Below are 26,095 nucleotides of genomic sequence, written 5' to 3' on the forward strand. Positions count from 1 at the left end.
GTGAGTCCTCTACCCAGGTGGGTACACATTTGTTTTAGATGTTTAGATCAGCGGCCACAGAGTAGAAAATGACCTCCTACAAAATACACTCATCTTATTTATCTGCAGATACTAGGAAGAAATTGGCTTTCAAACAATATATAAACTGAAGTGATGCCCTCACTCAAGAGCACCCCAAGTATGTTAAAGTGAGCAGAAAGCCAGTGGGCAAAGCTAGTTATGGTGTGCTCACTCACCTGCTCTCATTGTAATTTATGCATCTGGCACATGTGTGCCAGGTTAAGCATTCCTAGAAACTAAAACAGACATGCAGAGAGTAGTTTTAAAAGATGACTGCAACATACCATTAAAGACAAAGATTTGAACAAGGAAATAACAGAGTTGGCATTTTTCTTTTAGAAATAAGTTTTCATGATAACATTATGAATTCAAAAACAATTATTTAATTAAAACACATTGGCTTTATTAAAAATGCATCATACATACAACACACACACACACACACACACACACACACACACACACACACACACACACACACATTGTGATTGTTTGGGCATAGAACTTTTAAGGAGAGAGTAAGGTTAAAAGAGGTTGGGCATGAGGTCCCAATGTTAACTAACTGGTATTTTTTCAAGAACAGGAAGTCCCCAGCAATGCATATACACAGAAGACAGACCTTCAGAAGCCACAGAAGCTCTGGGAGGAACGCAACCTGTCAACATCTGATTTTAGACTTCCAGCCTTCAAAGCTGTCAAGTTTTTAGAAGCCAACTACACTAGTATTTTGTGTGGTGGCCTTAACAGATGACCCATCCTTGTTTTATGTAACATGTCTACATGTGCATGTATGTGAGGGCATAATTTTAACATGTTTTATGAACAGAACACATAGAAGCTAATGGCACAGATCACAAAGAGGCTTCAAATATGAAAATGCTTAAAACACAGCTCAAAAACAAATCCTTGAAAAAGGTAGTCTGAAGATACATATTATCTAAACAGGAGATAAACCACAATAAAAATGTCAAAAGCAAGCACTGAAATAATTTAAAACTCCAACGGGATGAAGCAGAGCCAGGAACTCCCAAAATCTGCTCCTCCACAAAAGCAATGAGTCATCCCTCCAGCAAAAAGGTCCAAATCGACCTCCTTAGACGTTCCATTCCGACCTGGAATCACCCAAACGGTGTATATTCCAGAAAAACACTGGATCCCGCCAAGTGGCTCAAGTGTTGTGATATTAAACTTGTTTTAACTCCACCTCCCATGTGCAAGGTCCTAAATTCTATTCTTGGCATCACACACACAAAACAAAACAAAACACTGAAAAAAAAAATGAGGGGATAAGATACACATTGGTTGTTTTGTTTTTTGTTTTAAAAGTCCTGGTGTATTTACTACTGGCAATCAAGAAAGCCCTGACTGTGCCACATACGATCAGAAAAGGCCACGGAGACCCTTTCTTGCTGCTTCCTTTAGAGTGGCCAGTCAGGCACTTGACTGTAAAGTGGCCCACAGCCATTCCTCTGCACACTGTCAGTTGACTGTCTCCCTTCTTGTCTGCTACTTCATGTGACCCAGGACAAGACTGCCCTTCTGTCTCATGGTGCCCTCCTTGCCCTCAATTTGTTAGCAAAAGCTGAACTTATTCTTACTGTGGTGGTATATAAGCTTTGTGCCTTTCAGTTAAAGGAGATAGCCCAGTGTGGTTTTTCCTAAAGACATCACTGGGCAGAACACAAGTCGGTTCCCCAGAGCCAGAGGGTTGGATGTTTAAGGAGGCATACACTGGTTACAGGTCAAACGAGAGCCAGGGAGTATCTGCCAGTGCCAGGCTTCCTGTGAGGGATACGGTGGGGGATCAGTGAGCTGGGTCGCAGGCCATCCCCCAGATCAGAAGTGTTCTGTGGAAGGTAGTACACAAACACTTGCACCCAGCTTACTGAAGTTTTGTCAGGACCCTTAATTCAGGTAGAGGATCTCAAAACACTAGCTTTTCCAAAATTTAATTATTTGTAAAAAAGGACTCTAATAACACCAAATTTAAGAAATAGTTTAAGTAACGTTCTAGGATACTATACTAAGCACTGAGGTTGTAGTAAGTTACTAGTTGAGGATAAGTGCTGAGAACACGGGTCTAATGTCTACTAGACACACATGCTTTGCCATTTCCGTCACTTTACACGACTTTCCAATTTCTCTTGCATCTTCTTTGGTCCACCGGTCACTCAGGAATGTGTAATTTCCATGTATTTGTGACTTCTTCCAGTTCCCACTGCTGACTTCTAGTTGCTGTGATGCTTTAGGAGAACACATCCTATGCTTTCATCCCTTTAACTATATTGTGGCTTCTTTCACGAGTGGCACATAGTCTATCCTGGAGAATGTCCCTGTGAGCTTGAGAAGATGTGGATGCTGCCGCTGGTAGAAAGTGCTCCACAGAGGACCACAGGGCTTTCTATACCTCCCCCCCCCCCCCCCCACCGGTTTCCAGCACAACTGAAAGTAGGTGGTGACGCCGCTATCGACCATTACTGGTCAGCGGGCTACTTCTCCTGTCTATCAGTTCTGTTCCGAGTGTCTTGGGGCTCTGGTGTGTGTGTGGTAGTGGGAAAGACCACTGTAACTTCCTGGTCGATTTCCCTTGTTAGGAAATACTGCTCTTTACAACCTATTTTGTTTGATGTTAGTATAGCTACTCAAGCCTTCCTTGTTGCTACCTGCTTGTAGGTCTTTTGTGTAGTTCTGCTTCCTGCTGCCTTGTGTTTTTGATTAGTCACTTCCTTACCCCAGTGAAGAACAGCTTTGTTTCCTCCTACCCCCACTGTATTGTTATTAAACATATTATATTTTCATATGCATATCACACACACACACACACACACACACACACACACACACACACACACTGTTCTATAGAACTGCTTTTTAAACCAGTGAGGAGGAGGAGAAGAAACCTTTCTCCTCTCTTCACTAAGGTAATCCCTTCACTGGTGCTTTTGTTTGTAGTTTTGAGTGGCTCACTCTCCATCTAAAATTCTCCTTTTGTGTTTCCTGTAGGGTGAGTTTGCTTAAAGTGAATTCTTACTCTTTATTTGGGAATGCTTTTATTTTACTTTCAAGTTTGAAATATGGTTTTGTTAGGTTATAAAAAATACAAGAAGTTAGGAGGGTGTAGGAGGATAGGACTGGATTTAGGAGGATAGAGGGAGGAATGGGGACTGAATATGATCAAGACACATTGAATGCATGTAGGAAATTCTAAAAAAAAGTAGTAAAATTATTTTATTTTTAAAAAGAACCATGGTTTCTTAACATTTCTTTTGTTTTTGATGCTTAATTTTTAAAAAAATTGTATAGCTGACAAATTACAGATGTACATATTATTGGGGTACAAAGTGATACTGTGATTTATGAATACAATGTAAAATAATGAAGTCAAACTCAGTTTTTAGAAATTCATTTTTTGGGAGACTTTAGCCATTATTTCTTTAAACAATTGTTCCCTTTTCTTCTGTCCTATTATACATGTGTTCGTGTGCTTAATGATATCCGACATTTTCCTGACACTTCAGTAAGGTTATAAAATTTCAAAATCAATACAATATATCTAGATGCGTTTTGTAAAGATAAAGCTCTCTGGTTTAGTTGGAGTGGGCAGCTTACATCACTCTTGGCCTCCTCTCTCTACTTGTGAATGGAACTGCCCATCATAACTTCAGCTGGGTACTTCTCTTTTCACATGGGACTACTGAAGCCACTGGTAGGTCCTTACAGAGACGAAAAGATGGCAAGTGTCAGGGTTTGAGATGTTCATCTCAACGATTCCCTGACGTGGTATCTCTTAGGATGGCAGGAGAGTAAAGGAAGTGTTGGGGATTATTAAGTCAGTCGTGGGTTCATACTGTAATTCTCCGACTCTTAAGATTTTCATGGAAATGCAGTCACTACTGAACTCTAGTAGTGAGAGTGTTAAACTGGAAATGAAAAAGAACAAACTGCTAGGAAAACAACTAAGAGCTGTTACACAGCCAGCTGTTACACACTTGTACATATCCAGGTGGCAGTTGTACACAATGTGGATAATAAGAAAAGAGAGATAAAAATAAGAGAAAGACAGAGCTGGGCAGCAGAGGCACACACCTCTAATCCCAGCACTGGGGCGGGGGAGGGGGCGCAGAGGCAGGTAGATCTGTGAGTTCGAGGTTAGCCTGGTCTACAGAGTGAATTTTAGGACAGAGAGGGCTATACAGAGAAACCTTGTCTTGAAAAACCAAACCAAACCAAACCGAAAAAAAAAAAAAAAGAAAAAAGAGAGAAAGACAGAAAAGCAACAGGCTAATGAGAACAGCATGACTTTTTTTTTTTTTTTTTTTTTTGGTCTAGTTTTCAAGGATGCCTTATGAATTGGAAACAAGGATTGCTGGCATTGAAAATTAAGAATTGACAACAGAAGACCTTGTTCCTCTAAGTGAGTTTAGTTTGGCTGTTCAACACTGTCTCGATGAAGAGAAAGTTAGAAAAAGCAAGCATGCATCATGTTCTGAACTTCCCTTGTAAGACCATCACTGGAGCCACTTCTGGAACATGTGCCCCTTCACTTACACACATCCCTCCCAACACCAGAGGTTTATTTTCTTAAGGAAAAAAACCAGTGTTGTTTTGTTTCTTTTCTGTTTGTTGGCCCATGAGACACTGGGCACAGCTGAGAAGAGCAAGTTCTGTTCTCCGAAGGCTCAGGAAACTGCACACACATAGATGCTGAATACAGTGACACCCTAGACCGTCTCTTGTTTCCTAGTGCTGGCCTTCATGCTCAAGAGAGCCAGAGTCTTTTCTGAGGGAAAGGAAATCCGGGAAGAAAGACCTCACTGGGGCTGGAGAGATGGCTCGGTGCTTAAGAACTTGCTGCTGGCCAGGCAGGTGGCATATGCCTTTAATCTCAGCACTCGGAAAGTAGAAGGAGGATCTCTGAGAGCTTGAGGCCAGCCTGGTCTACAAAGCGAGTTCCACAGAGAAATGCTATCTTGAAAAACTAAAAAACAAACAAACAAACAAAAGAAAAGACAAGACAAAGAACTTACTGCTCATACAGAGGACTGTTTGATTCCCAGTGCCCATGTCAAATAGCTCATAACTTATAATTGCCTGTGACTCCAGCTCCATGAACTCCAATGCCCCCTTAGAGTCTCCAAACATGTGCACACACACATACAGATAAATTAAAAAGTAAAATAAATCTTAAGGGGGAAAAGAAAACCCACAGTCCAGCAGATGACCCCAACGTGACTGCAGTCAACACACTCCATTCCTGTGTCCACAGCTTTCCAATTCTTTGCTATTAAATATGAATGCAGAACTGAAACTTTACAGACATCCAATGAAAGACTCTAACACGATATATATATCTCAAATAGTTTAAGAAGAAGGAAAATTATTTTTTTTAAAAAATCTATCAATATCTTTTTCACAGAATTACCTCTATATATCAAAATCAGGATGCTAGAAAAGAATATGTCGAGATGTTTTTTGAAATGACTAATAAATGAAAAGTTTCATTTTTTTAAAAGATAAAATTGGGTTGGGCAGTGGTGGTACACACCTTTAATCCCAGCACTAAGGACATAAAGGCAGGTGGATCTCTGTGAGTTCGAGGCCAGCCTGGTCTACAGAGTGAGTTCCAGGACAACCAGGGCTGATATACAGAGAAACCCTGTTTTGAAAAAAAAAAAAACAAAAAGAACCTCCTCCCCCCAAAAAAGATAAAGCTGAAGACGTTCTCATAGAAAGTAGAACAAAAAATAAAGGGAGTGAATAGCAGGAAAGAAAAAACATGACAATTAAAGACCCAACGTCTCTGGGGCTGGAGAGATGGCTTGGTGGTTAAGCGCACTGGCTGCACTTGCAGAGGATCCAGATTCCCTTCCTAGCACCCGCATGGCAGCTCACAACCATCTGTAACTCCAGGTACAGGCATCCAATGCCCTCTTGTGGGTACCAGGCACAAACATGGTATATGAACATATGTGCCACCAAAACTCATACACATGAAATAGAAATAAAAATTTGAGCTCTAACAAAAGGATGGAAAAGTTATCAATAAAAAAATTAAAGAAAATCTTCCAAAATGAAGGACAAGAAAAATTCAAGGATTCTTTAAAGAATCAGCAAAAATGTTTGGGAAGAGACCCACAACAGGCAGGTTATTATGTAGTATATATAATGTATATAAGGTTATTATACATGGATGTTAACGCATATATATGATATATATTATAAAACTGAACAACACTGAAATAAAGAGAAGATTCTGAGTTTTTGTAGAGAGCAAAAAGCCTTGTGCACACAGATAAGCACTGGAGAAGCCAGGAAAGTTAAACTCACACTCCTTTTTTAAAGGAAAGAGATGCTTAGCCTCCTCCTGGAATGCTGGGAATAGATGTAGTTTACAACCTGGTGATTCTTTGCTGTCTGATGGGCCAGCCTCTACTTGTATCCCCCAGAATTAATGTTTTACTCATCCCAGACCCTCTCTCCCTAGAAACTTGAGCATTACTTCTAGACCATAAAACTCATCCTTGTGAGAGATATAACTTGTACTCTACAAGCACTTAAGTGACTTCTATGTTAATTTATGGCCAGGCCAAATCCCCACTGCCACAAGGATTACGTTTACCTCAGTCATTCTTCCTAGACCTGTGGTTCTCAACCTGGGGGTTGAATTGCCTAAGACTATGTAAAACACAGGTATTTACATTACAATTCATAACAGTAGCAAAATTATAGTTTTGAAGTAGCAACAAAATAATGTTATGGTTGGGGATGCCCACAACTGAGGAACTGTATTAAAAGGTTGCAGCATTAGGAAGGTTGAGAACCACTTGCCTTGAGCATTGTTCCTGAGTCAACAAGAACCCTTCTTACAGAAGAAGCCATATGCTCTTTGTAAAGATCCTCAATGTAAACATGTCTTAGGCCTCAGAAAACATTTCCCCAAAAGTGTGCTATGCTTAAATATGGCAAGAGCAAACGAGCTGAGGCCAGACTTGAAGTCTTGACCCAGCGCTGGTTCTCTACATCGGGCTGACGAGTTTCACTCTGACCTCAGCCTGACTGTTTGCCCTGCTGGCTGCGCTTCCACAAGTCTTCTGACAGTAAAGTAGGATAGAACTGAGTGACTTCAGGCTTACCAACGGCAACACTAGAGCCCAGAAGTCACTGGAACAAAGGAAAACCCTTCAAAGAAATTATTCCCAACCAGAATTCCATGCGTGGTCAAATTATCCAGCAAGTCTGAGGAAAACATGAAGATGCTTTAAAATTTACATTTAAAAATATCACCCAGATGAGCTTTCTCCGGAAACTCCTGCTGAATTAACAACACAGAGTGAGGTAAACCAAAACACGGCCTAGGGAGGCAGGAAATTCAACATGGTGGGAGTGAAGGACCTCACAGGGGAGCTTCATGTACCACAGGGAGCAAACAGTTGGTTCCGACTGGAAGACTAACAATGGTAAAACCTAGACACCTGAAGTGCCCGACTGTCCCGAGAGCGGAGCACGAACTGTGAAAGTCAACACAGATTCTCAGAGCAGCATAAGCAAACGAACAGAAGAACACAGAGGACAGGTGGTGGGTTAACTGCATGGTCAGCGGGAAAAGCACCGCATGATCTGTGAACTGAACAGCCAGTCAGGAGCTAACCAGAGAACAATCTATAAAGGAAGAAGTGGGATCAAAAGAGTAAAGGCAGACTCCCAATTTGCTATAGCAGTCTGCACAGAGGAATGAGGTGCTCTGCAGGTTTGAACCCCCTCTCTTGCCCCTCCCTGTCCTCTACTTCTGTCTTCAGGATCTTGCTACACAGCCCAGCCTGACAGTGAATTCAATCTTTTTACATTAGTCTCCTGAGTAGCTAGAATTACAGGCATGTACCACTATGTCTGGCTAAGTCAAGAGATTTAGAAAATGGAGCAAATTAACAAAGCCTTTTAGAGGCTAAAGTACAGGAGTAGGATGGGGCCTAGGGAAAGGGGACTTCATATCTTCTTCCTGCAATAAACTTACTACTTAAGTCTGTGAACAACAAGTATGCTGTAGGAATAATCCTTCTGTATGCTGTGAATTTGTATTACTCTCATTGGTTAATAATAAAGCTGTTTGGCCTATAGCAAGGCAGGATAAAGTTATGTGGGACAATCAAACTGAGGACTTGGATGAAGAAGGGCAGAATGGAGGGAGACGAGAGTGAGTCACCCAAGAAGCAGATGCTAGAGGACCGGTAAAGCCACAGCCACATGGCAATATATAGATGAATAGAAATGGGTTAATTTAAATTAAGAGCTAGTTAACACTAAGCCTGTGCTATCAGTCAAGCATTCTGTAATTAATATAAGCTTTTGTGTGGCTATTTGGGACCGAGTGGTTGGGACAAAAAAACCTCCACCTCTGCTTACCCAAGCATGTATAAATTTTGTTTTACTTCATAAAAATTAAAAAGGAAGACATCACAAAAAGGAAGGAATCTTTGATTTTTATGTAGATGTCAACCAGCTTCAGACTTCGGTCTGTGCTCCACCATTTTTCTTATAAGCAACTACACACCAAGATATATGTGACTTGGGTATGACCTATGCTCATTCATTCATACTCAAGTATGATTTCATAGGGAATTTTCTAGACCTTACCTCAAGCAGAGCTGCTGCGGGATCACCCTGTAGGCTTTTACCCAGCTTGTCAACTTCATCCAACAGGAACACTGGATTGTTAACTCCCACAGTCTTCAAGCCATTGATGATTCGACCAGGCATGCTGCCCACATAGGTGCGCCTGGAGAGACACAGAGAGCAGCAAGGTCACGGCAATGATGAGGCAAAGGGCAACACCACTGAGGAGGGAGACCTTGGGACTGGGACGTCCTCAGTTCTCACCAGCACGGGAAGAAAGCTCTATGTACATAAAAGCACTACCATAATTATGATGTGTCAAAAAGATGTTCGATTCAATTCAAATTTTCTGCTTGATTCTAATTGCGAGTTGCCCATGACATTGGAAGAACTTTAAGTCATATAGTTCTGCTTGAGGGAGAGAGATGGAGAGAGAGATCCAAATCTCTACTTTTTAAACACAATAATCTGAGGTAAACAGTACTTCTATCAAGACTCCATTACCCTGGCCTATTCCTGCCCCATATGCACTAAATGGCATAACTCAGTTCAGTCCAGTATTACTGAGGGAAAATGTCAAAGGCTGCGTGTCACATGTGAATCAGAATCATTACATAACCACAGCAGATGTAAAAATGTTTACACAACAAAAAGAGGCCTCTGCCCAGAGGGGGCCAGCTTTCTGCAGCACTCTATTGATTTTATTGTAGCCTTGGTGCCTCCACCAGGCACAGCAGATTTTGCTTCTGAAAGGGCTTCAAGGGCAGTCTGCCTGGAAGAAAACGCTCAGCACTAAGTGGAGCAGCAGCAGTTACATCATGACCCACACAACCACAAAGCCCATTTACAGAGCAAGCCTCCGCTCTGCCACATGACTGCACAAAGTAGGACAGAACAAACAGAGTGACCTTTGAAAAAAACAAGCAAGCCCGAAAAACTGTCACGGGAACGGCTTTTTCCAGGGGAGGTGAACAGTACTGAAGCTAGCTACAATAAAGCCCTTTTACAATAAGAAATTAGCACATTTAAGGTTTCAGAATGGAGCTCTGGGGATGTAGAGCACTTGACTAGCAATGCACAAGGCCCTGGGTTTGATCCTTAGCACTACCTAAGCCAAGCAGGAGGATCTGAAGTTCAAGGTCATCCTTGGCTCTATAGCAAGTGAGGTTGGCCTGAGATACACGAGACCTTGTCTTAAAAATAATAATAATCTTTGTAAGAGCCAGCAGTAATGGATGACTCCAAGGGAATAGTGTCTTCCAGACACAACTGAATTGAAGCACGTATGAACTCAGAGACTGTGGCAGTATCCACAGGACTTGAACAAGTTCAAGCCAGCTCAGAGGGGGAAGTGGGTATGGGCTACCACACATCCGTAACTAAGAAGCTACCTGCAATTGATACCCACTGGCAAAGGGAGAGTCAGTTTTCTCTAATGGAGTCTCCCTCAGTATAGTGACCACACCTCAGGGCAGGCTCCATGCCCAGGAGTAGTTAGCCAACACAAAATAAACTCAATAGTATTTTGGAGACCTTTTGTCTCATCATGCTCTGTTTGGGCAGTTTTGTCTCAGTCTTATTGGTCTTTTGTTTGTTTATGCTGATTTTCATGTTTGTGGTTTGATGGGGGGTTTTGTTTGTTTGTTCCCTTTTTTGTTTTCTTTTTGCCTTTGTTTTGAGAGGGCGAGAGAGAGAGCATTAAGTAGGGTGGGTACAGAGGTAAGGAGGATTTGGGAGGAATTAAAGTGGGGGAAAAACACGATTAAAAAATATATTGTGTGGGAAAAAATTTAACAAAAAGTTTAAATAGTAATAATAAATAATAATAAATTTGATAATGGAATACAAAAAGGAGAACATGAGAAACCACTAAACTTTTTCAAATTCTTTCTCTAGTGAATATAGACTTGCCCCTACTCTGATTGTTTAAATGTAGTAGAAAAGAAAATTATTAAAATTTCAAATTTTCTTGCTTTTCTGGTTTTGATAAGATTTCAAAAACAGGTACTTACAATCTGTACCTAGAGACAGGGGAGAAAATGATATCCCAGGACTCTTTCTAGAGCAAACCAACAGGTTCTTGTTATGGCCCACTTTCCCCCAAAGCCCGCAGAAAAGATCCAAACCCCTCTGTCTAGAATTAAGGGTCATCACAGTCTACCTGCTAACTATGGTGGTATTTTATTTGTACTGAAATGTGATTTTAATTGTATGTTAATAAATAAAGTTGCCCAGGGGTCAGAGCTATTAGAGTCATAGCAAGAGCATGGCGGTGGTGGCGCATGCCTTTAATCCCAGCACTTGGTAGACAGAGCTAGGTAGATCTCTGTGTGTTCAAGGATACAGCCAGCATTGGAGACATATGTCTTTAATCTCAATCCCAACCATAGAAGACCTGGAAGTTTCTACAGACAGGCAGTGACGAGGCAGTCACGTGTTTGGGTTTACAACCAATGAGAAGGCAGAACAGCAAGACTATATAAAGACATACACACAGGAAGTAGGTCCTTTTTCGGAGAGCTCTCTTGGTTGAAGCAGGAAGGGTAAGGCTCTTAGCTCTGACCTCTTGGCTTTCTTCTCTGAATCGGCTCTGTGTTTCTTATTTAATAAGACGGTTGGTTACATCTACAGCTAGCAACTTCCCCAACAGTGCCAGCCTTCTCTTGCTTCATTCATAAACAAGATCCACAAAACCTGTAGGGGGTTTCTTTACAGTTCTTAACATCATGTTCTCTGCTACGGTAATAGACATGATTTGAGTGTTCTTCGAGGACCCATGTGGTAAAGCTTTGGTCCCCAGGTGGCAGTATCAGGAGTCAGTGAAATTTTTTAAGTAGGGTCTACTGGGAGGGGATGATATTTCTAACAAAGGGATTAAGATATTTCTAATAAACTATGATTGATTCTTAGAAGAGGGCTATTAGAAAGGAGTACACTGTCTTCAAACTTGTGCCAGGCTTCCCGAAATCAGTGTAACCACTTGCTCCAGTATTAGCTCCAAGGATGTGACACAGCCAAAGAAAGCCCTTGAAAGAGGCTCTCCAATGCTGTTTGGATTTTCAACTTTAAAAACTGTGAGCTAAATACATGTCTTTCCTTGACTGGTTGCTTGCCTCGGGTATTTCATTATAAAAATGAATTTTTTTTTATATCCAGTGTATCCAATTTACTATGTACCCTAGGGTAGCCGTGAATTTGGGCTAGTTCTTCTGCCTTATCCTCCTGAGTTACAGGCATGGGCTGCCACCATGCTGAATTTCCAAGAGTTCTCAGAGACCTCTCCTGAACACGTCTCCCACAGTAATCTTCAATAATGCCATGCCTACAGCGCTGACCGGCTCCACAACTCATCTGATTCTTACTTATGACCTAGTTCAGTCTGGATGCTGTAACCTCTGAGCACTGAGCAGACTGCTGACAGAGCATAGCTAATTCACAGCAGTTACATTCTGCTCCCTCAGATACTCTAAACCACCACTGGTACTTTGGGCAAATTATTTGACCTAAGATTCAGTTTCCTCACCTATAAAACAGGAACAACAGTGCCAATGCCAATCTCATGAAAACTTGGGAAGAAGCCATTAGACTTTGATCAGCAACCACGACTTAAAGTAGAAATCAGGACAACTGAATTTGAGCCTGACTTTAATTTCTGCTTTGTGAAAACAACTCAAAAAATGTCTTTTGAATAGCACCAGGCACACACAGTATTGTTAATGTTTCTCAGCTGAAAGTGACATCTCCAAACTCTGGGCCACTAGTCTAAAATGAAGCCAAGAAGATAACCATCACTATCAGATCGAACATGCAGGGATCCAGTCACCACTGTTTGGGTGACAAGTCTGAATGACACTACAAAGCTCATATGCCACTGCAAATGTCTACGTGACTTCACAACAAAGCAGAGAATCCCCACATTACACAACACCCAAATCTGCCGAATTTACTGACACTCTGAGTCTGAGGCTCGAGCTTCACTGGGGAGTATATTCCTTTCCATGAGCAGAGAAAAGCAATGATTTACCATGAACTGGTTAGATAAATGATTATTTGGTGGAAAGAGTAAATACTACGTCTAGTTATTAGAGGAGAAAACTTCTAACATTTTAAAACTACCATAGAAATGTAGCAATCAAGTGTCTATATATGCTCAATTTGTTTGCACATGTTTTTCTATTCAGGACCAACTTTTGTCACATAAAACGTTATGGCAGGACAAGTAATTCACTGACTGAAGATGCAGAATATACTTTATTCTAAGAAGCCTGGGGAATATGGACTTGGATAGTGAGAATTCAGACATACACAAAATAAAGATAATCTCTCTCAAACCTGCCAAACAGTAGTCATTTCTCAATAAATCAAACATATGAAAGTGTCCTCCGTAGAAACCACAGAGGCGGGAAATAAGTGAAAGCTTCGAAGGCTAGCCTTGCCTCCCTCTATGTCCCCAGCATGGTGTGTAAGTGTGTATGGAACATCACTCCCTGTACATCCCCACAGCGTGCCAGTGTGCATGGAACATCACTCCCTGTACATCCCCATGGTGTGTAAGTGTGTATGGAACATCACTCCTTGTACATCCCCAGCACGGTGTGTAAGTGTTCATGGAACATCACTCCCTGTACATCCCTAGCACGGTGTGTAAGTGTGTACGGAACATCACTCCCACAACCAACTCAGCCTCAGAGCACAACTATCAAGAACTGAAGCAAACATGTTCATTTAAAAACCTGAATTCTGGCTGGAGACAAACCTCAATGGCAAAGGGCTTGCCTGGCATGTGGAAGACCCTGCATCCAACCCTATCACCATAATAAATAAGATAATAAGTACAGGGATTCTATGGAAACATAGCATAGTACCCCACTACAAATTTTGTGTTTATGTATTAGCTAAAAATCAAATTTGAAGAATGCCTGGCCCACTCTCTCCTCTTTATTCATTCCAAATAGTGTTGCCTGCATTTAGATTGGGGCTTTTCACCTGAGTTAACCCAACTGAAAACCAACTTTGCACACATACCCAGAGGTTTGTCTCCTAGATGATCTAGATCTTGTCAAGTTGACAGTCAGTACTAAACATGGGGGCGGGGGGAGGCATGAAGTAAATCTCTTGTGAGAGCTATATGCAGAGGCAGGTGGTGAGGAGGATATGAGCACACCAGAGTATGTCTAATGTACTTCAGTAAAAAAAAACATTAAGAACTTACTGATATGGCTATTTTTACTTCACAGAAGAATAGATGGTTTATTTACAACTTCTATTTCAGTTACAGATGAAAATTTATCAACATTAGAAGTTACAAGATTTTCTTTTCATCTTGTTTTAAAACTGAGTCATCTTGCAATGACAGACCTTTATTACCTGTACATGTAGGAAGCAAAGTTATTTCAAAGACTCAATAATATCAACAGTGGTTTGAGATATAATGCAGGGATAAGGTTTTTTCCATCAAAGAACAACAAATAAGAAAGAGACTTATGGCTGTGAGTTGGCTGGGTTGTTCAAGTGCTTGCTGAGCAAACAAGAGGACCAGAGTTCACATGTCCCGAGACCCCATGCAAATGCCAGGGAGCACGGCAGGTTGTCTGTAACCCCAGCCTCAGAAGGTAGAGACAGACTGCTGAAGCAAGCTAGCTAACAAAACTAGTTGAACTGGCAAGCTCTGCTCCAGGTCTGACTGAGAGATCCTGCCTCAAAGAACAAGGTGGAAGGGCAACCGAAAAAGATTCCTGACAAGAACCTGGGGTCTCTACATGCACATGCACTTATACACATGTGCCCATACATATGAGAATACACATACACACACAACACACACACACACACACACACACACACACACACACACACACACACACACACACACACATACACACACACACAAAGACAAAGAAGTCCAGACCTATGCAAACACAATTTCATAAACTTCATCCTTTAGGAAGTTTTTCTACTACATTCCTGATAACTCATTTATTTAAACACAAGAACTCATCAGCAGTAATGGGCATTTTGTGGCTTATAGACAGAAAACTATGCACAGAGATAAAACTGCATGAGTGAATTAATGGCTATGGTTTACTTCATTCTTCCTTTAAGCCACTAGGAATAATATGAAGAAAACAACAGGCTCCTTTGTAGTGGGTAGCTGTTCCAGCTTTGACCTTGAAACACTGCCCCTAGTGTGGCAGCAAGTAAGTGCCACCCCTGCCTATGACCTGCCCTGCGGTGTGGCCAAGAGGAGACCCCTTAAGACCCAAGATGCATACGTGTTCGCTCTCTTAGCTCCTCATGGTCCTGGAGGCTGGATTTGCAGACCAAGTCAGAGTTTCCCAGAGAACTATGCTGGACTACACCTCATCTCTCCTGGATCCTGTAATCAACCCTTTATTGGTTGTAAGTTACCCCTGAAATAAACCTCTTTTAATTACCAGATAAACTATATGGAATTGCCTCATTAGTTATAGCAATACTCCTTTCATCAGATCATTATTTTAAGACATAAATGTAAGTCAAGTCTTTCTTTTTCTCCCCATCTCCCTCTTACCTCATCATTTTTTAACTATTAAAAACACAGTCTTTGGTTGTTTTTAAAAATTGATCCCTGACTTAGTAGCACCTTCCTTTTCTACAAACAGGTAATACTAGCAAATGGTTGGAATCCCATGCATGGAAAACAGTGATGAAGTGAGGGGCAACCCAAAGCAACTGTGTTTCCTCTTCTCAGACTGCAGAGTAATGGTGCCCATTTGGAGGCTAAGGAAGAACAACTTCCCATCAATGCTGATTGAGTGCATGTGACCAATACTCAAAGCCCAAATCTGGGTGCTTCCTAAAGGTTTCCACTGTCACATGGATTACATGTTCTCAGGGGACACCCAGAGCTGTGGTCTACCCTGGACTGTTCCTTCTGCCCACTTCCAGTCACATCCAGTTCATAACTGGGCTGTGGACTCACACTCTGTCCTCACATTCTCCATTCTTTAGCAAGCACACCCCACTGTCCATGAGCCTCCAACAGGTTTTAAGAGAAAAGCTGTCACTGGGTTTAAGTGCTCTACATTTGTCCCCAGCAGCACAAGGAAAGATTGCTGTGTTGTTCAATAAACTACAGAAGATACATGCCTAGAATATAGTTAAAGTCAGACTGAATTCATAACCAAACCTAAATATCTTTTGGAGGGAGGGGACAGCAATCACATTCTCTATCTGTACCATCCATTTCTAAATGAACTGATAGCTACAATTTTAGGCAACGGAAACCATAAATTTTAATTTTCAGTAGATTTAGCTTTCAATACAATCATACAATACACAAAGTATATTCGCTTGAAAATTATTGACAAATTTTATTTGAGAGCAAAAATTTAGAACTGAGATGTGTTTAAATTCAACAATGTTGTTAAGAAATGATGAGACCCTGCATGTCTGCAATACCAGCATTTGGGAAGTGGAGGCAGAAGGCTCTTCAGTTTAAGGTCAGCCTTGACTACATAGTAAGTCCAAGGCCACTCTGATTTATATGAGACCCTCATCTCAAAACATACAAAAAAAATTAGTGGCAAGACCCATGATAGTATATATTCACTACTAGGCAAGAGACATTTTTTTCATAATTCTGCAATATAAATAATAATACCGAGCATAGGACAAATGGTTTGAATGCAATTTAAAAATCAGATTAAAGTTTATAGGAAGTCATATTGAAGCTTATAAACTTATACTCGTCCTCCTGAGAATTTACATTTAAAATAATAACAAAGCTAACATCAGAACAGAGATGTATTTAAATCCAGCAAAGTCTGTAAAAAGTGATGAGACCTTGCATGCCTGTGTGCTAGGCACTGAGCATTACAGAATTACCAGCACCAACGGAGGAAGAAACAAAGACAAACTCCTTATCAACCATGTACATGCAACAAAAACTCCCTAACAATGTCTAAACCCCATCAGACATAGTACTGTGCTGCACTAAGAAAGGAAATAATCCAAAATGAGAGAGTACAAATCAAGTCACTGGGAAGGGGCAAGCCTGGTGAGTTTTGTAGTCAAAATCGATTTCAGCCTCCAAATTTTCTGCCGCTGGTCCACAGTGAGGGTGCCATTTCATTATGAGAGTGAACTACAGCCCCTAGTGGCACCAGTGAGAACAAGACTGCAGGCAACAAAAGAATCCTTTGAAATTGTCAGAAAAATGACCCAAATCAATTCTCTGGCCTGAGGTGTACTTTCAGTCCTTATTAGAACCTTGCAGGCTTTTCCTTTTATGCATAATCTTATTTATGAACAAATAAAAGAGAATAATTTTCTTAAACAGGCCCAGGTTGGTCTTAAACTTGGTATACAGCTATGGCTGGCCTTGATCTCCGAGCCTTTCCACCTCCCAAGTGGTAAGATCACAGGCATGGGCCACTCAGAAAACAATCATTTCTCAGAGAAAAGTTTCCATCATTACCTAAGGTCAGTGATCCCTATGAAAAAGGCCACTGGGAAAATCAGGTGTTAAAAAATGCGTCATATTCTTTCACCAGCAGTTCAGGCTTTCCATGTTTCACATTTTCTTCATGCCAGGCTCTACCACTGAGGTACACTGCAGCCCCCCTCCCTTCTCTTACACACATATTCTAGGTGTGTTCTCACAGTTTGCAAGTGCCATGGAGCCCTCTGACCACAGAGTACAGATCTGGGCTTCCCTAAAGCTCTTCCAATCAAGTCAGCAGGGAGAACCACAGAGCCAAATAATGGAAAGGAAAGATAAATCTGATTATAATAATGTAGGTTAATCAAATATAACACTCTTTTAGTCTATTTTTTTTTTAACAGAAAGTGGGTCCAGTGTGTAGGGTAATCAGTGATGGATATGCTAACTTTTTTCCTTAGTGAAGCCTGGTTTTCATAAAAGAAAGACTGAAGCCAGAGCAAATTTGCTCTCAAAGATTACTCACCTCCTCATATCTGCCCATAGCACTATAATTATTCTTCTAAAGGCTAAAAAGTTACTGTCATTACTTAGGTAATGTTCCAAGGCCAAAGTAAACATAAAGGCGGCTAAATGTCCAATCACATTCAAGTCAGACTGTAGAAAGCTGAGGCATACACTAGTTAGCCCCCTGTACAAATGCCAGTTAAATCACGAAGCAGAATCAGAGCTGAGGCTGAGGGAAGTGTTTTACCTGTGTCCTCGAATGTCAGACTGGTCACACACGCCCCCAAGTGCAATCCTGTGGAACTCTCGACCCAGAGTCTTGGCCACTGATCTCCCCACACTTGTCTTGCCTACTCCAGGAGGGCCAACAAAACAGAGGATTGGGCCCTTCAGGTTGTTTTTCAGCTGTCTGACAGCCAAGTATTCCAGAACCCTCCTCTTCAATTTTTCCATAGCATAATGGTCATTGTCCAGAAGAATCCGGGCCGCCCGAATGTCCAGGCGGTCTGCCAAACAATCCAATAGAAGTCATTTTAGCACTTGGAACTTTTAAGTGAAAGAACTCTTTTCAAGCTTTGCAAGAGCTTAAATATTATTCAGAAAATGATAAAAAACAGACTGGATCCCTCTAAGTCTTCAAATAGATTATGCTAGCTAGGTTTTTTTAGGGTTTTTTTGTTTGTTTGTTTGTTTGTTTTGTTTTGTTTTGTCAACTTGGCACAACCTGGAGTCATCTAAGAGGAGAGAACCTCAATTGAGAAAATGCTTCCATAAGACTGAACTATAGACAAGCCTGTGTTGCATTTTCTTGAATGATGACTGATGTGGGAGAGCTCAATCCATTGTGGGTAGTGCCACCCCTCAGCTGGCAGTCCTGAGTACTATAAGGAAGCAGAATAAGCAAGCCATGAGGAGCAAGCAAACCAGTAAGCAGCACTTCTCCATGGCCTCTGCATCAGCTCCTTCCTCCAGGCTCCTGCCCGAATAACCTGGATAATGGACTACCGGCTGTAAAATGAAATAAGCCTTTTCCTCTCCAAGTAACTTTTAGTCATGGTGTTTATCACAGCAATAGAAAACAAGGCAGAGCCCTCCATTGTGTTTGGTTATTCTATTTAAGATTTAGTGTCTCCAGAGATGCTCAAAAAAAGAGAGACCCCTGCCCAAATCACATAATTTGCAATGATTTTCCATAGATACATTATTTCTTTGGGGGATACGGTTTCTACATAATGTATTGTGCTGGCATTTTTCCTTGGGGGGAGGAGGGGTGGTGGGCAGAAGGATGGCTCAGGGGATAGAAGCATTGCTGCACAGCCTGTCACCCCAGAACCCACATAAAGGTGAAAGCGGAGAACCAACTCCACACAGTTGTCCATTGACATGATCCCCTCCACGTAATAACAAAAACTTTAAAACTTAAAGAGTATTTTTTCATTTCAGCAGTAATATCGTATATGCCCTCCCCCAATTTAGAAACTAATAAAAAAGAAGAAAGCAGTTACCTCTAATCTGTTCTCCTAACAGTCTGGTGTGTTGTCTCAGGTGGTGTGAGTGTGAGCATACATACATATTTTTCAAAATGAGATTTTAGGAGGGCTTCTGTAAAATGCTTTTCTTTTCTTCCCCATTTAATGTTAGGCAACTTTCAATAGCATATGTACATTTCAGCAACACTTTGTGGCTACTTTGTAGTGTATTATTTAATCATCCATATTCATTTAACCATTCCTATACTGAACTGGGCTCAAAAACACATTAAAAGACTCGTATGCATAACCATGTAGGATGTTTTACTGAGACTACACAGGTAGTTTAACATACACAAATCAATAAATGTACTACATTACATTAGCAGAAAAGTCATATGATCATCTCAATAAATGCAGAAAAGCATTTGACAAAATTCACTTTCTTTTTATGATAAGAATTCAGCAAACTTTGGGGTGGAAGCTGATGACTACGGAGGAGGCTAGAACTGACGCAGGGTAAGGCACCCAAAGGCAGGCAGCCCACAACACATGGGCCAAGCTATGGGAGCAGGGAGGAGGCTGGAACTGACCCAGGTTAAGGCGCCCAGAGGTACTAAGAGAGGAAGTATAATTTTTTCTTGGTGTTGTGGCCACTGGTATGTTGTCAATGCTTCAGTGGACAGCCCCACACTCATGTGCACAGGGGCAACACTAAGCAGGTTCAGTGGGTTATACAATAATCAAAAAGTATAGCTTGGGTATAAAAACATTCACAACACTGGGACAGAACAGAGCCCAGTAATAAACCCATCCATATATGGCCAACTCATTTTCAGTAAGGCTGTCAAGATGTGTACTGGGGAAGGATAGTCTCTTCAAACAGATGCTGTAGTGAGAACTGGATAGAGCATGCAGATGAATAACAATTCCTAGAGTTGTTTTTGGCAAGGATAATTTTGAAAGTGACATCAACAGCAAGTCATAAAATGCAAAATCAAGAGCTGGGCATGGTGTGCATGCTTATAATCCTAATATTGGACAGGGGGAAGGCAGGAGGATCCTCCCCAGCTATATAATGAGTTCCAGGCCAACCTGGCCTACATAAGACCCTGTCTCAAACAAGCAACAAAACAAACTGTAACAAGTGATACTGAAAATGTGGAGAAATGGGAGCCGTCACACACTGCTACAGGAATGTGAAATGGTATGTCCAGAATTAAAACAGTACAGACATTTCTTTTCTTTTGGGGGGTGGTTATTTCAGCTTACACTTTCATATCCCATCTACCACTCAAGGCAGTCAATGCAGGAACTCACAGGAACTAATGGAGAGGCCATGGGGGAGTGCTGCCTCATGGCTTGCTCCCCACAGCTTGCTCAGCCCGCTTTCTTACACACCCAGAACTACCAGCCCAGGGGTGGCACCACTCACAATGGGCTGGGCCCTCCAACATCAATCACTAATTAAGAAAATGCCGCCGGGCGGTGGTGGCGCGCGCCTTTAATCCCAGCACTCGGGAGGCAGAGCCAGGCGGATCTCTGTGAGTTCGAGGCCAGCCTGGGCTACCAAGTGAGTTCCAGGAAAGGCGCAAAGCTACACAGAGAAACCCTGTCTCGAAAAACCAAAAAAGAAAAAAAAAAAAAAAAGAAAATGCCTCACAGGCCTGCCAGTCTTATGGAAGCATTTTCTCATCTGTGGTTACTAATTCTAAAATAACTCTAGCTTTTGTCAAGTTGGAAAAACAAAAACAAAAACCAGGACAGCCTGAAAATAATAAACACCTAAGAAATTAAAAAAAATAGTTTGGGGGATTTTTTTTTGTTTCTTTTTTAATCAGGGTCTCATGCAGCATAGACTTGCCTTGAACCCGCCATATGGACCTTGAGCTATTATGTTTTGGCTGCTGCTTCTCAGATGCTGTGATTACAGGTGTGTATGCCACACCTGGTACCGGAAGACGCTTCTAACCCTTTTCTTTCCTCTCACTTCCGGAATCCTGGACACGTTTTCAGTAACTGCTGTGGTGGTCTTGGATGATACAAAGGCTTCTTAACAATTAAAAAATAAACCTATGAGCCAGGGAGTGGTGGCACACTCCTTTAATCCCACCAGTTGGGAGGCAGAGGCAGGTGGATCTTTGTGAGTTCAAGGCCAGCCTGGTCTACAGAGTGAGTTTCATGACAGTCAGAGCTACACACAGAGAAACACTGTCTCAAGAAATTAAAAGCAAACAAATAAACAAACAAACAAATAGATAGATAGATAAATAAATAAACCTACCATGTGACTAAGCAGCCCCACTTCTGGGTATATGCATAAATGATTGAAATCAGGACCTTGGAGAATGTCTACATGCTGACATAAAATGCAACATGATATTATTTACATTACCCAAGAAATAAAAGCTGTTCAAATGCCCACTAAGATGAACAGATAAAGAAAATGTGGTATACCATGTAACTATTATATTTAACCTTAAAAAAAGGAAAATCTCATTACTTTCAACAGAGTTCATTACACTAAAAGAAATAAGCCAGAAACAGACACATAATGTATGCTTTCATTTAAAATGTGGAATTTAAAACTCTTAGAAGCAGAGTATGATGGCTGTCAGGATCTTGCGGAAGAGGGTGTGGGAGGGTGATAGAAAAAGAGTCTCAATTTTCAGTTAGACAAATGTAAGTTCTGGAGCTCTACTACACAGTACAGTGCCTAAACCTAACAACACTGTATGTACTCTTCAAATATACTAGAAGGCAGAGGCAGGCAGATCTCAGTAAGTTTGAAGCCAGCCTGGTCTACACAGTGAATTCTAGGACAACCAGAGCTGCACAGTGAGACACTGTCTCCAAACCAAACCAAACCAAACCAAACTAAACCAAAATTTGTTAAGAGGGCTGGAGAAATGGCTCTGCAGTTAAAGGCACTGGTCACATTACCAGATGACCCAGGCTCAATGCCCAGCACCCACACAGCTTTTCACAACTGTCTATAATTCTAGTTTCAGGGGACTGACAAACCTCTCCTGGTCTCCCTGGCACTGCATGCATGTGATACACAGACATACACATAAAATGTTGTGAAGAGCAGCTGTCACATGCTTTTATCACCTCTCCCTCTCCAACTCTGCTTCTCTATCACACACATGCCAACCAGAAGAACACAATGAATGGGAGTCGACTTTGGGAAGTGATAGGTATACTTATAGTGTAGGTGACGGCGATAATTTCATGAATGGTATTTTGAATTTCATCTTAACATGTGTGCAGCTTTTCTATGTCACAATATCTCAATAAAGTGGTTTCAAAATGACAAAGTAAAAATCTGTTGCTGTTTGTTTTTTGAGATGGAGTTTCCCAGTATAGCCCAGGCTGGCCTTGAGTCTAGAACCCTGAGTGTAGGAATACAGGCAGGTACCATCATGTCCTGCTGTGCTGTGTAAAACGAAAATCGGCAGCATCAGCTTTCTGAGTGACCCTGAGACTGACGGACAGGTGTCGGTGTGAGCTCACCGGTTGTGCTTTTGTTCCACGGCAGCTCCACCATAAGTTCCAAATAATTTCTGGTCAGAGCGTATTCAGGCATTGACTGAGGCATTTTTTTGAGTCTGTGGGGAGAAAATATGTAGCCAACAGGTTCAAGAACACAATAATTCCACAAAAACAGAAAAAACAAGCATGTTTCCTTATCATGTATAATTGAAAACCCTGAACAAAGGCTTTAAAGAGCTAGTTGACACGTTTATATATTATATATTATATATAAAAATCAGAATATATATATCAGAAAATGGATGCTCTATTAAACTCCAAGGTTATCCTGAATGTGCAGTGCACTGCATGTGTGTACAGACTAAATACCCATACAAGTAAAAACTTAATAAAATATATCCTATTTTGTTGTTGCGGTTTTCCTGTAATTTGCCTATATAAGGAAAAACTGACAGTCTCCATGCCCTGGAGTTAATTAACTAATTCACTGCAGTACTGGGGACAGAACCTGGAGCCTTGTATGTGATAGGCAAGCATGCGACTGCTGAGCTACAGCCCCAACTCTCCTCTGGCTTTATAATCCAATGAGAAATGAAATAACAGAGCTGGGATACACCAGCTCAGCAGCAGAGCATGTGCTTACTGTCTACAAGGTCCTGGGTTAAACCCTTAGAACCACAAAACAAACAGACTCCTGACATGTGAACGAAATTGTAACTAAACAAAGAAAATTGGCCAATTCTTTTAGACACTGGAAATGCAGCTACAATAGTTAGGTGTGACAGCAGAATACAAGCAGAACAGATAAACCACCTCTTAGTCTTTGAAGAAAAGATTAGTGAAAGTGGAGTTAGTTTAGGAGTATTAACAATATTTTCACAGCTGAGCATGGTGGTACATGCCTATGCTCTATTCACTTAGGAGGCTGAGAAAGGAGAATTGGGTTCAAAGCCAAGTCCAGTCTGATCTACACAGAGAGATCATTTCCAAAAAAGCTGATTCCAAAAAAGCTGAGAAAAAGAAATGTTTCAAGATGTAACCTATACAAAACAATGAAGAAAGAGGGTGAATTCCACCAATCACAGCTGAAATCAAGAGTTAGGGAGGTGGGGCTGGAGAGACAGCTTAGCAGTTAAGAGCATTTGCTATCCTCATAGAGGACCAGGGTTTGATACCCAGCACCCACATGGTGGCTCACAACCATCTCCAATCCCAGGAGATCCAATGCTCTCTTATGGCTCCTCAGGCACTGCATGTATGTACAGGCTAAATACACATACAAGTAAAAAAATAAATTAAAAGAAAGAAAGCAAAGAATTAGGAAGGTCAGAAAGACAAAAGTTGGCAATGAAGTAATATGTATAGGTAGCCTAAGAACTGATCAAGCATAAGAAAACGATCAGTGAATAAACAATATGCAGCTTTCAGTCTGTGACTCAAGGTAGCATAGTCAATTTTCCACAAGCAGTAATTTTTAACATTAGCAGCAAGCAAAGTGAAAATACTAATGAACTTTTTACCTTTTTATCTCTTTGACACAGACTTTATGAGCCTGCTCCGGCATACTTGATGTTTTTATTTTTTTCTCCAGCATGACAATGTCATCATTATCTTCTTCCTCATCCTCATCTTCTAAAGTCCCTGGGATATGTGTAATCCTTCTGATGGGGCGTATTGCTATAACCTAAGTAGAAAGGATACGTCAAAACAAATTGGAGCTGATGCAGGAGGGATAAGAATTAAAGGGCAATCTAGGCTACAAAGTGAGCCCTGTCTCCAAAATATTAATAAAACAAAACAAGAAAGGAGAGAAAAAAGGAGCAGTGAGGGGGAGGAAAAGGGGGGGTGAGAAAGAATGAGAGAGAGAGGAGGGGAGAGGAGAGAAGTACTAGGCTAAGGTAGGCCAGGATGGGTGCTACACAGACACTTCTATGGCTTTTTTGAGTATCTTTAGGAAATAAGGTTCAGAACTACTGGGAGGCAGGTGCACACATTCATACTGTAGAACTTAAAAAGCAGACCAGCATAAAATGGGCAGGACTGTCAGTGCACACAACAGCTAAAAAGTGTCTGCAAGAAACACCAGGAAGCACAGGTGTCTTCTGCACCTAACTGCCTGGCTGTTTTCTCACACGCATCACCACCTACACTCAGTAACTGCCATCATTCTCCCGCATGCAAATTTCTCTTAGCATTCCCAACCTTTCCACAGTAATTCAACTTCACCTGTGACCCATCCTGGGTGAGTGCTACCTTGCTTACTTCCTTCTTGTGATGTTCTGCTTCTCCAGCAAGGGGTTGCTAATCCCCTCACCCCCATCAGTTACACTGCTTCAGTAACTTCTGGCTTCCAGTCCATCATGCTCAAATTGTTCTTTTTCCAACCCAAACTCTTTTCTGTGCCAATTCAAACAGTCTTTCCCTTCTCAAACGGTTTTTATTTATGTTTTCTTTTCCCATGATCTCCTCCCCTCCCCGGAGAGACAGGGTTTCTCTGTGTAGCCCTGGCTCTCCTGGAACTTGCTTTGTAGACCAGGCTGGCATCAAACTCAGAACTTGCCTCTGCCTCTCGAGTGCTGGGATTAAAGGCATATGCCATCATCACCTGGCTTTTCCCCATGATCTTATTATCATATTTTAAAAGTACTGTATGTGTTCTTTGAATTACCAACTCATTAGTATCATGAACTAACTCCAACTATTGCTAGACAAACATGATATACTAGCATTTTGGGAATGTTGTTAAGAACTGAGATGGGATTTATATACTAAAAAAGAATAAAATCTAGGCAATAAAATGAAGTACTTTGATACATCAAGATCTTCTGAGAAACAGTGAACTTTTGTCTTCTCCTTTTCCAAATTCTTCTCAAGTGTGTTTGTTTGTGAGATAGGGTCTTGCTATGTAGCTCATGCTGGCTCCCATCTCCTTCACTCAAGAGATCACCTTACTTCCAGCTCCCTAGTAGCTAGAAATACAGACATACACTGACTTCCAAGTTTTTCTTTTCTCAATAGAACTTAATCTCATATTACAGAGAAAGAAAGAAAATGTAATAAAAGAATGACTGGGTATGGTGGCATGCTGGTAGCTATTAAGAATATACAACAGGAAAAAAAAAAGAATATACAACAGATGGCAATAATTCAGGTGTTGACCCATCAGAGGAGTAACCCTCTGATGGAGGAATCTCATCAGCAAGGCTTATAGGACCACAGACTCTGACAACCAGTTGCTTCTGTCTGTAATTTTCTCATGTGCCATTACATTTCTTCTCTAATAACAGCTATGTGCTGTGGGGTGTCTTTCTGTGTGCTGTGAATATGTGTTGCACTGATTGGTTGAGAAATAAAGCTGTTTGGCCAATGATGAGGCAGAATAAGGTTAGGTGGTACATTCCAAATGGAGAGAGAGGAAGAGGAAAGGGGAGGCGGAAGAGACGCTGAGACCTGCCACCAGGAGAAGCAAGATATGAAAGTACTGGTAAGCCCTGAAGCCACGTGGTAACTTATAGATAAATAGAAATGGGTT

At 41.3% G+C, this 26,095-nt stretch overlaps 1 protein-coding gene across 2 annotated transcripts in view; it reads right to left on the reverse strand.

Annotated features, from left to right (window-relative positions):
* Lonp2 (lon peptidase 2, peroxisomal) overlaps positions 1 to 26,095 on the reverse strand; it is a 119,584-nt gene that overhangs the window by 61,968 nt on the left and 31,521 nt on the right. For both annotated transcript variants that reach the window (XM_052728212.1, XM_052728213.1), the window contains 4 exons: positions 24,084 to 24,247; positions 22,585 to 22,679; positions 17,847 to 18,105; positions 8,692 to 8,833 (listed from right to left, as the gene is read on the reverse strand). In XM_052728212.1, the coding sequence (XP_052584172.1) occupies positions 8,692 to 8,833; positions 17,847 to 18,105; positions 22,585 to 22,679; positions 24,084 to 24,247 (660 nt within the window). The remainder of the gene's footprint in view (positions 1 to 8,691; positions 8,834 to 17,846; positions 18,106 to 22,584; positions 22,680 to 24,083; positions 24,248 to 26,095) is intronic.

Source organism: Peromyscus californicus, unplaced genomic scaffold (genome assembly GCF_007827085.1).
Source record: "Peromyscus californicus insignis strain IS unplaced genomic scaffold, ASM782708v3 Scaffold_8__1_contigs__length_139910024, whole genome shotgun sequence".
Lineage (NCBI taxonomy): Eukaryota > Metazoa > Chordata > Mammalia > Rodentia > Cricetidae > Peromyscus > Peromyscus californicus.